The 10,696-nt window shown below is 47.4% G+C and overlaps 1 protein-coding gene across 1 annotated transcript; it reads left to right on the top strand.

Moving 5' to 3' along the window:
• Positions 1-2,505: 2,505 nt before the first annotated feature.
• CCDC167 (coiled-coil domain containing 167) lies at positions 2,506-10,453 on the top strand. The gene is made up of 4 exons (XM_088524239.1): positions 2,506-2,566; positions 7,343-7,437; positions 9,865-9,917; positions 10,331-10,453. Exons 1-4 carry the CDS (start codon positions 2,528-2,530, stop codon positions 10,432-10,434), a joined length of 291 nt encoding a protein of 96 aa, XP_088380365.1. The 5' UTR covers positions 2,506-2,527; the 3' UTR covers positions 10,435-10,453.
• Positions 10,454-10,696: the final 243 nt, after the last annotated feature.

The following is a 10,696-nucleotide window of genomic DNA, read 5'->3' as shown; positions in this document are numbered from 1 at the left end:
TACTTCCTCCATACGCCCAAGGCCTCAGGGGAAAAAGTTTAGCCCAGATTCGGACTGGAGTAAGCTAAAAGGTGTAGGAGGTGAAAAATGACCAGAGTTGAAAGATGGAGTTTTAGTCTAGAAGAGAGAAAACAAAAGGGTGGGGACATAATAACAAACTTCCAATATGTACAGCTATTAGAAAGAAAATGCTCATCAATTGCTTCCCATGTCCCCTAAGAAAAGCCGTGGATATCATAGGCTTAATTACGTTATAAAAGGGAGGGAAACCTTCCCACTGGTCAGTCAGTGAGCAGCAGAAGGGGTACCTAGGGAGGTGGTAGCATCCCTGGGGAGTGCTAAGGGCAAATAAGACAAACACTTGCTTGGGTAGCGTCCACATATCTGACCTTGCCTATAGATAGACTAATAAGCGGCCTCTGAACATTCCTTTCAGCCTGATACTCATGTAATTTCTGCACTCTCTAATGTCACTCCCTCTCTCACTTTGTGTGCAGGGATGTTACCCCACCTAAGCAGGGTCTCGCCAGGGACTTATCCAGGCTTACCGCTGGCTGTGTAACTTGGTGTTCAACCCTAAGTCGTCATAGGCAGTGCCCTCCTGTATTAGATGATATCATTCAAGTGCTTACTAAGTCTAAAAACTATTTATTTTTTTACATTTTACCCTTCTAATGTGAAGATGTGAAGAATCTGACTGCTCTCACAACAGCAGCACCTTTCCAACTTAAATATACTGTGGCCTGTCACAAGCCACTTAATATGGAATAACTTGAATTCATATTCATGTCTGTGAATATTTTAAATTACAAAAGTTGATGTCATTGTATGTAACCAACTTTCAGATCTGTTCTTCAAGATTCAGGAAGGAAAAGAGTATAAATTTGGTGATGAAAAGGCACAAGTTTCTTTTCTTCTTAGGTCTGTACACAGAAGATGGCCCAAGCAACATTACAAGGGCAATTAAAAACTGCTGCTTGCAGTGGTGGGAGTAGTGGCTTGCCCCTTGAGGGAGGAACCATCTGCCCTTTCTGTCCTCCCAAAAGATGTGACAACGAAGGTCACACTCATCTGCCTGTAAAATGGTGTGTGTGTGTGTCTGTGTGGAGCAGCGTGCATGTGAGAACTCACAGTGCCCCCTGAATCAATACTCAGCTCTGTAGAGAAGAAAATGATTTCTGCTGAATAGATGGCTATTTCATCCCATTGCAAACCATAACAGATGGGTTTTCTTCAAACCTCTATGCATTTAAAAACTGCGCTTACACTCAGTTAGTCTTCTGTCTAAAAGGAGAAAAATAACACTGTCCTGTTCCTTCATTTTTATCCCCTTTCCTGGTGCTGCGCTTTCCTGGGTTTCCTGTTCCTCTGGCTATGTACAATTCAGCTCCATTCTCCCATTTCACTGAGCATTTTCTGTTTCAAAAACAGCTATCTGGTCCTTGTTTTGGAAACAGGAGTTCAGGCTCCTTTGGATTCAGCAGAGTAAGCTCCGTAACATAAAGCAAGCACTGGACTGGGAAGCAGGGAGATGGGGCAGGGAGACTTTCTTGAGAGAGAAGAGACAGATACTGTTACCCCCCTCTATACCGTTTGTAGTAAAAAAAAATCGAAAAAGAAAAGCATAATGCATAAATATTATCTTATTATCTGGGGCCAGACTCTTTTCAGTGATGGACAATGATAGGACAAGAGGGAACGGCTACAAACAGAAGGACAGGAACTTCCTGGCTTTTGTTTGGTTTTGGTTTTACCTTTTTTAAATTTATTTATTTATTTATTTATTAATACAAGATAGCAATGCTTCATAAAAAGCTTTCTGGGATCAGGACAAAAGCAGCCGTGTTAACAGCGCACTTGGTGTCTGCAATGAACTAGCTAGCATGCATATATGACTGCCTCCGGGTAGGAAGGCCTTGAGCAGTCCGGATTTGCCTTGTGACCAACATGGCAGGCACGCCTGGCCACCAGCACTGGGCCTTCCCTCAGGGAGGACGACACAGGGGTCTCGGGGAGATGGAAAGGCAGGATGAGGCCCAGCACTGAAAGGTGATAACTGGGTGGTCTCGGTGGTCCCTCCGTGCCCCATGTCCCCTTCTCCCCCATCGCTTGCTGACACCACAGAGCTGTGCCCTGCTCTGCGCCACCACCAGTCCTTCCATAGGCACTAGGGATGGTGTCATCTCCCAGAGCAGCCCCACGGGGCCCCGAATCCACCCTGGCGGCCGCAGCTGCCCCCTCCTCGGCCACTTCCCGCCGCCATCCCCGCCGGCGGTGAGGGCGCCCTCACCAAGATGGCGGCTGCCCCCGAGCACAGCCCCTCACCAAGATGGCGGCTGCCCCCGAGCACAGCCCCTCACCAAGATGGCGGCTGCCCCCGAGCACAGCCCCTCACCAAGATGGCGGCTGCCTCCGAGCACAGCCCCTCACCAAGATGGCGGCGCGGACGTGGCCGCGGGCGGGCTGTGCGGAGGGGAGGGGCAAGGGGGGGCGCGCGCATGCGCGGCCGCGCCGGGCCGGCACCACCATGGGCAAGAAGCGAGCGGGGCAGAGCGTGGCTTGCGAGGTGAGATGGGGCGGGCTGTGCATGGGGGCGAGGTTATGGGGTAGCTGTGGGGTGGCCGTGCTCTGGGGTGTTCTGGTGGGGCAGGGATGGGGCAGGGGCAGAGGCCTGGGGCGCTGCCCTCCTGTCTGCCCCGGCCCTGCTCTCCATTTTGCTGGAGTTCAGCCCAGCTGCAGCCTCTGTGTGCGAAGTCCCTTGGTGGGGCTCTCCTGCAAGTGGGAAGCGCCACGCTGAGCTTAGCTGTGGCCACAGCTGCTATTCTGATCTTATTAAAATTCCCTATTAAGAGGCTGCAGTGTGTTGATCTACTAAAGCATCTGTTAATGGGCAAAGTGCAGTGCATCCCTCACCTGTGAGGAGTTCCCTGGCATGAAGCCAGGCACCACAAATCAGTCTGCTCTGTGACTGCCACGAGTCGGGAATGTTTCCGGCTCTAGTGTTCCTGTGGGTTGCGTTTCCTTCCCTGCAGAAGGGCCAGGTTCCTAATCCCAAGCCTCGAACCGTGTGATGCTTTGGCAGAACCCTTGAGAAGAGGCTTTGGGTGACGTGCGTGGAGAGGCAGTTCAGCAGGTGTTGCGGTGAGCTCCTGCTCCTCGCTCGCTCGTGCGCCCACGCGCAGCCCTGTCTTCGAGACCGCGATTAAATGAGCTCAGGCCAGGCTGTTTCTTGGGCAACTCTGCGGTAGTAAGTGAAGCAGTATGCAGGGTGGAGGAGGGTGCCAGTACATCACAGAAAGGGAAAAGACTTGCATTTGTCCTCCTTCTGAAACTGTATTTATTGCTACCTTTGGGTGTTTCACAGTCTTTGGAGCAGCAGCAAGTCTGCTGTCATAGCACGTTTCATTTCAGCCCTGCATGTAACAAATGGGGTACATTTCTAAGGTCCCTCTGAAGCAGATGTTGTTTTGGCTCTTGCACTGATGGGCGCTGCCTTGACTGTGGTAGAAGAGGCTGGGGAGAGCCCACACCTCAGGTCTGTGGGTTATAAATACTGGGAGAACAGAAGCCAGAACCCATCTAACAAATGGCAGAAATGAGGCAGACCCAATCCAATGGATCTTGTAGATTCTCTCTCTCTCTCACTAAGTCTTTTGGATGAACTTACACAAAACACCCAGGAGGGCTGCCAAAAGGACCTGGGACATGCCGTATGTGCTTCATGTGCTGCTGATGAAAAATGCGAGTGTCACGTTGTGCCATATGACTGGGAGTGCAGTTGATGCTAATGCTATGCTCTACTTCATCTAGTTAGGCCTTGCTGGAGAAGATAGACATTTCTGAGCACCCTAACCCTAATGTAGCAGCCAAAAGGAGTCCAGAGGGGAGGGTTCTGACAGGCAATGAGAGATGAGATGCTGCCTTCTGAAAAGGGAAGTGATAACAACCATGAGCCTTTCTCTGAGACCTCCTCATCACAGAATGAAAAGGGACTGGGTTTAGCTGCCATAGAAAATTATTACATTTGGGGACTTCGAGTATCTTTATTTTTTAAAAAAGCTATCATGGTAGAAGCTGCATTTGAAAGGACCATAGGACTACTCTTCTTGGGGGTGTTCTAGATGAAAATTTAACCCCTGTGCAAAATTACTACTAAACAATAAAATCATTTTGCTTGCAATGAAGAGAAAGTACTGAACACAAATTGTGGAGAAAGAAAACAAAATCATTTTAAGCTAGAGGAAGAAAAGTTTCTGTTTTAGGTATATCTGGTGTCAGAATGCTTCACAGCTGTGATAGTGATTTCATAATTTAAATTTTCATTCAGTTTATATTACCTTCTGAGCTGTTACAGTTGTAAAGAAAACCTTCCAAATGAGTCTTAATACGACATGGTGCATGGTTATCTCTGAAAGGCCTATTCCAGGCAGTGTCATGCTTGTTTAAAGTCATGATGCTAAATGAATGCAATTTTCTACATGGACACTTATGTCTGTTTAAATCTGCATATCGGATGAGCTTGCACTTACAAATTACAGCTGCAATTAATGTGGTCTAGTTTAATGGATATAAATGCTTCTCTATACTATGGTGGTCATTTAAGTTTATGCCACTTGTTTTGTACGGCTTTCTTGTCAGTGGGACCACATGTCAGAAGATGACACTAAATTGCCCTTGATGGAATTGATGAGGAGAATGAAGGTAGTGAGACCCTGGTCACTCTGGCAGCAGTGTCATAAAACTGGGAAGATCTTGGAGAGAGAGACAAGGATAATCAAAGGTGTGGACAACTGGCACAAGAAATGATGAAGTAGAGAACGTCCCTGTAAGCTAGAAAACAAATGACCAAAAGGGGATCTCATAAAATCACTACTTGTGGTTTCAAACAGTAACATAAAACATGTTCATAGGCTCCTCAGTACAAAAGTCTATCAAATGAAACTAGCAGATGCAAACACAAGGCAAGCGTACCAACCTTCACATAACTATAGACTAGGACATGAAACTCCTTATCATGGGATGTTGTAGCCTTTAAAATACATATTTGGGTGTAGACAGCAGCTAAACATGTTCGGAGAAAAAAAAAGTGGTGTTATTAAATACAAGGAAAACACCTTTTACTCAGGCAAATGCCACGTGTGTGTTTGCAGAAGGAATTGTTAACATGTGTTGCTCAGATCCTGTTCCTCACAGTGACTGATCAGTGCCTAGGTAGGAGTATTAGAACAGGGGAAAAGGAGCATGTAGTCGCTACTCAAAAAAGCTGTTAAAAGAATTTCCCAGAACGCAGAGGATGGTGCCGTGTGGTTACATCCGCGTGACACCCTGCAGGGCCTCTGATGTGAGCTGAGACAGTCTGGATGGGCTGCGAAGGACAAGAGGCAGGAGGGATCTCCTTTACCAAAACAGAGGGTTCATCTGCAGGATTTATGTTAGGCTTCGTGGACTGATCATCTTCGGTGGTGTAGTAGCTTACCTGGCAAATATTTCCAAGCGTGCTGTGGGCACAGCATCTATGAAATGACTTGTCAGAATGGTGAAATTTGAGTGACTCCTTTAAGCGCAAGGTTGTGATTTTAAACACAACTCATCTCTGCTAGATTGATTTTAATAATCCAGACAAATTTGTGGATGCAAGAACCCCTAATTCCCTTGTGAAAAGAACTATTCAAGTGTCCTGGCAGGTGATGGGCATGAGGAGACTGCTCAGCAAAAACTTTTATTTCTTCTTTGCCTCCACCTCTTCAGCTGGATTTAACCTGATTTATGTGAGGGTCAGAAGATGAAAACCTCATTACCTAACGCTGCTGGATGTCAATGTATGTGTGATATGGCTCTTTGCCAGCATCTTAATTAGGAAATTCATGAAAGCAGAGGGAGGATGCTAGTTCTTGAAAAGTGCTTTTAGCCTTCATGCTGAAAAGAAAGCTTTTATTAATTCATTGCAAAATGAATTAAAAGGGATACAGCTCAGCTCTGTGAGCAAAGCTCCCTCCCTCTGTGCTACCCATTTTAGACTTGCGCTCCCAAGAGGGTCCCAACAAATGAGATTTGTAATAAATGCGTAAGTTAGTTTAGACTGAAAGCTACTCTGTGTGTCCCTGGTGTGAAGAGTCTCCAGATTTTGTGCGTGTTGTCAGAATTCAATGAAAATGACTCTGCCTAGTGGTACCTTTTGGAGCTGTAGTGTAAGAGCGGTGCTTTAGCTGCGTCCCAGGGGACTGTCTTTAGCATTTGCGCTCCATACTTCATTCACAACGGTGCTCAGACTGCTGTTACAAAGACATGTTCATGTGAGGTGCAGTGATGGTTCAGCATCCTGCTAGAGAGCTCAGCTCTTCATTTTCATGCAGACCTCAGACAGGCCTAGGTTGGGCCCCAACTAACCTCTTGTTGCATTTGTCAGTATGAGGAAAAGGTTTCCTTTCATCCACAGTAAGCTCAAGTGTGAAACTGCATCCAGGATTGCCCTCTCCTGCAGAGCTGCCCCTGGAGATTGTGCCAAAGCTTTACAGGTTCCCTTGTGCTGCAGGCTTCTAGGAGATTCCTTGGCAGCCTCAAGAATAAGCAGTAGTTCTCAGACAGGTTGCTCTGATTTCTCCTGTGTTTATTAACTCTTCTCTGTTTCCTTTTGCCTCGCAGCGAAGAGTTGCTTGGATGGCTTAGCTGTGAGAGACTCCTAGCATGCAGGAGCAGGTCCCAAACTCCAAGTGAGGCAATAGCACTGGCATATCAGGATACTGCTCTGCTCATAGTTTGGACTAGTGTCTTTCAGGCTGGGAAGGTATGTTCTTATTATGTGATCAGTCCCACTGAATCCCAGCTGGGAACAAGCATGAAACACAAAGTTTTCCTTGTGATGCCTACGCTCTGCTTGCCAGACATGTAAGAGCAATGATTCCTAGAACTCCTGGGCCACAGCGGGATTCCCTGTTGTGCAACGACTCCCCACATCCAGGCAAGTAGATCAGTTCTGTTGTGTTTATACAGAATTGCCTCTGCTCTCTCCTATGGGAAGATACTCCAGTGTGTGTGTGGAGAAGATAATCTGCCAGGAAGAAAACTGGTTTCTCGTTGCTGTGGCACCATGTTGCTGCCAAAACTTGATGTAGGCTGGAGGTGTGTGAGCAGGGCAGAAGCCATGGTGTGCATTTCTCAGGGATTTTAACCTTTCTGTTCAGCTTAGCATTATTTGCATGTAGCTCAGGATCATTTACCTCTACAGGCCTTGCAGGCCTAGCTGTGGAGGCAAGAGGTGGAGCGGCTGGACTTCTTTCCCTTCTGAGCAGGGATGCATCCGCGTTGGTTGGGAGAAGCAATGAGTGACTGCTCTGTTTTTCAGATCGATGGGCTGGAGGAGAAGCTGGCGCTCTGCAGACAGAGTATGGAAGAGGTGGACCTGAAGCTGCGCAGGGAGAAGCTCAGCCCCGAAGGAAGGTAGCTGTGGTCCCTGCCTTTCCCAGCTCGGCCATGCACGTCAGGCAGCTGCCGTCCCGCTGTGGTGCCCAGCAAGAGCTCTTAGAGCAACTGTCCTCCCCCAGCTTGGTGCTTAGTGGGGGAACTGAACCTGTGTGAGAAGTTTAGGGATACAGGGACGGAGCTGATCTTGAGCCTCACTCAGACCTGCAGCGTATCTAGCCAGGCAGTGTATGGACCTCCCTGTTTATTTGCAGAACTGGCTCCAGGTCTGATAGAAAACAGCTCTGTAAGACATGGAAAGGTTACTACATCCTGCTACTCAAAGCTTGTGGAGGCTGCCAAGTAACAACCACTTCTCAGGTTGCTCAGGAGCTCAGCTGAGGGAGGCTGCTCAGCTCAGGAGGCTGAGGGAAATGACTGTAGCCCTGCTTGTGTTGCAAGGACACCTGGGTGCAGGGATGCAATGATCGCCTGCCTTTCCTTGGGAAAGGGATGAGGGACAATTCCCCTGAGATGTGTTGCTGACATAGAACAGGCAACTATAGTCTTTTGAGGTGAGATTGAAGCAAGGGGCTTTGGGACTTTTTTAGGAGACAGAGGCAGAACTGATATCTCCCTGGCACGTGAAGCAAGAGATCAGTCTTTAATTCTTAGGAGGCTGCAAAAGCTGGGGGGCTTCCCCCAACTAAAGTCTTCAGATTCTTAAATCTGTGAGCTTGAGGACATGCCTTTTCTGGAGTCTTCAACATCCTATCGCTCTGCTCCTAGCAGAATATGGAAAGCTCAGATGTAGGCCTAGGAAAGAAGCAGTCTTCTTGGTTCCCGTTTTCTGCTCTACAGGAACATATCCCATAGAATCCAGTCAGAAATGGCCCTAGCAGTGACTCACATACTGAGATTTTCCATCCTCAACTTACGTTCTTTGCTCTCCCTTTCCCTTCTGTTACTTTGCTCTCCATTTGCCATTCCTTGAGCCAGCCCCTTTCTCTCTTTTCTCTTCCTTTACTGGAATTTTGTATTTCCATTCATATTTGGACAGGGGCCTGTCTCCCTCCTCTCTGTATCTCCACATCATCAGTCTTTTATCTAGGTCCTCTGTCTTACTGTTTGGATGCTTTGTCTGCTGCCAGGTGCAGTAACTTGACAGAATGAAACATGTGCAGATTTCTCTCTGAAGTGTGGGACCCAGAGCAGAGAATTGGGATGTGGGAATTCCTTGAGCCTTTTCTGAATTTCACACTTTGTGTGCAGGTAGAAAGAAAAATCCTATTGTCATAACTCAGATTATTCCCAAGCCATGGAAGAAAGTCCTTGTCCCCCGATCAGAATCTTGATCTAGGAAGCACTACACACAGGGAAGATCTGCTTTTGCACTGTGAAGTTCAATTATCACATTTTCTTGCTTTCTGCCACCCCAAAGCCCACCCCCACTTTCCCTTGACTTGCTTCAAAAAGCAATTTTCCAAGCAGCATTGCAGGGGCGGTGGCAGATCTCTCTTCTCACTTCCTCGGGGCCTGCTTCCTACCTTTCTTTTCCCCCAGTAGTCTCCAAGAGCCCTTCTTTCCTATCCTGCTGCCTGTCACTTAACTGGCTGTACACTTAGGTTTGGATCTTTCTCTCTTACAGATTCTTGCTTTACCTCCAGGGAAACAACAAACTCTATTACACTTACTGTCTTCCCTCTTGTAATACTACTGTCTGCTCTGAAAAGGGAGATAATTTGTTAGTGCATGTTTATTTATGGGTACACAGTCTGAAAGGAGTGGCAGTGTTCTCACTGCTGTAGTGGAAAGGCTGCTGCTTTCAGGCAATTTGTTTTGCTTTTATATTTTAAACTGCATATTAATTAATCATCTTGTGCAGCTGAAGACAGGCTGGGTAGGTGGTGGTGTTAGTTGTTATCCTGATTTTTGTGTCTAGTAACAGCTTAAATGTTTTGTTACTGGGTCTGGGTACAGCTTATCTCCCTGAGTTGAGGAATTTATATAAAGCAGGTATCTCTGAGAAAAGGATCTCAGCTTTAATAGGTCAGAGAGTTACAGTCTTTTAGCACTAAGCCAGGCTGTGCTGGAGGGGCAGGATCTAGCAGAGAGCACGTACGCGCCCTACCCTGTTTGGACCTACTGCAGAATTGCTTATTCCACCTGGTAGAGCAGGGGAGGGGGATCTCTGACAGACCCTTCTGAGCCTGTTTGCATACAGTGGCACAGGCCTGAAAGCAGACACACAACGTTTTCCCTCCCCAAAGCTCTGTCATTGAACTGCTGCAGCTCTCCTCCTGTTCAGCTAGGCGTTTCCAAACTGTCAGCCCTTTGCAAGCGTGGGGGGCTCATACATTCTGTGAACAACTATCACTGCTGGTGGGGCAGAGTTTCTCTTCCATCATGTAAGCAGAGAAACAGACTGTGTTGTGCCTTGCAGGTAATCAAGTCTTCTCATTACAGAAAGTCGCTGGAGAGAGAGAAAAACTTACTAATGACCAAAGCTGACAACTATGGTAAGAGCTTCATTAAAAACAGTCCCTCTGGGCTGGCTGGGATCAGTGCTCTGCTTAGCTTCCTGTTCAAGCTCCTGCCACCTCCAACTTCTGCCTTTGAATTTGGACTCAGGCAGACAAGACACAGCTGCCAAATCAGCATTTTGTAAAAAGAATCCAGACCCTCTTTATCCCTCTTGAGCTGGAAAAAAAAACCCAACTGGCATCAGTCAGTGGAGGGCAGGAGGGGCAGGGATAAGAGCTCTTGCTGTCTGCTTCCTGCACAGCACTTCCCATAATCATCAGCTTCGCATACTGATCCCAAGGGACCTGCCACTAGCCTAGAGTAGCCTTGATCCTATAAGATAGCTTTGAAAGGAGAAATGATTTTGTGTGCTGCAACTGCAAGCAAAGTTTTTTTGTTTGTTTCACAGAGAAAGAACTGAGGGTGCTTCGCAAGGAAAATCGCAAGAACGCTGCCTTTGCTGTGGCCATGGGGCTGCTGATTGCCCTTATTTATGCCTGTTGGACAATGTGATTGCACTACAGGATTCTCCCTGCTGACCATATAAGTCTTCTGCAAGGAGCTCTTCTCTCACCAGCACACCTCCCTCCCATGGGACTGGGCATTTCACACTGCTCTTCTTGTTTATGCTCCCTGAGCCTCATTGTGGAGATGCTATCTCTGCAAAAACTGAGGAGGCTGGGAAGCAAACTAGAAATCAAAACAGACTTGTAAAGAAGTCAAGCAGGGTTCAAGGTAGAGCCCTTTTACCCAATATGCAGTCAAGGCCCTCTTG

Source organism: Tinamus guttatus, unplaced genomic scaffold (assembly GCF_059628265.1).
Source record: "Tinamus guttatus ecotype Peru unplaced genomic scaffold, ASM5962826v1 Tinamus_guttatus_pri_ptg000208l, whole genome shotgun sequence".
NCBI classification, from domain to species: Eukaryota; Metazoa; Chordata; class Aves; order Tinamiformes; family Tinamidae; genus Tinamus; species Tinamus guttatus.
This window is presented reverse-complemented; position numbering and strand designations above follow the sequence as displayed.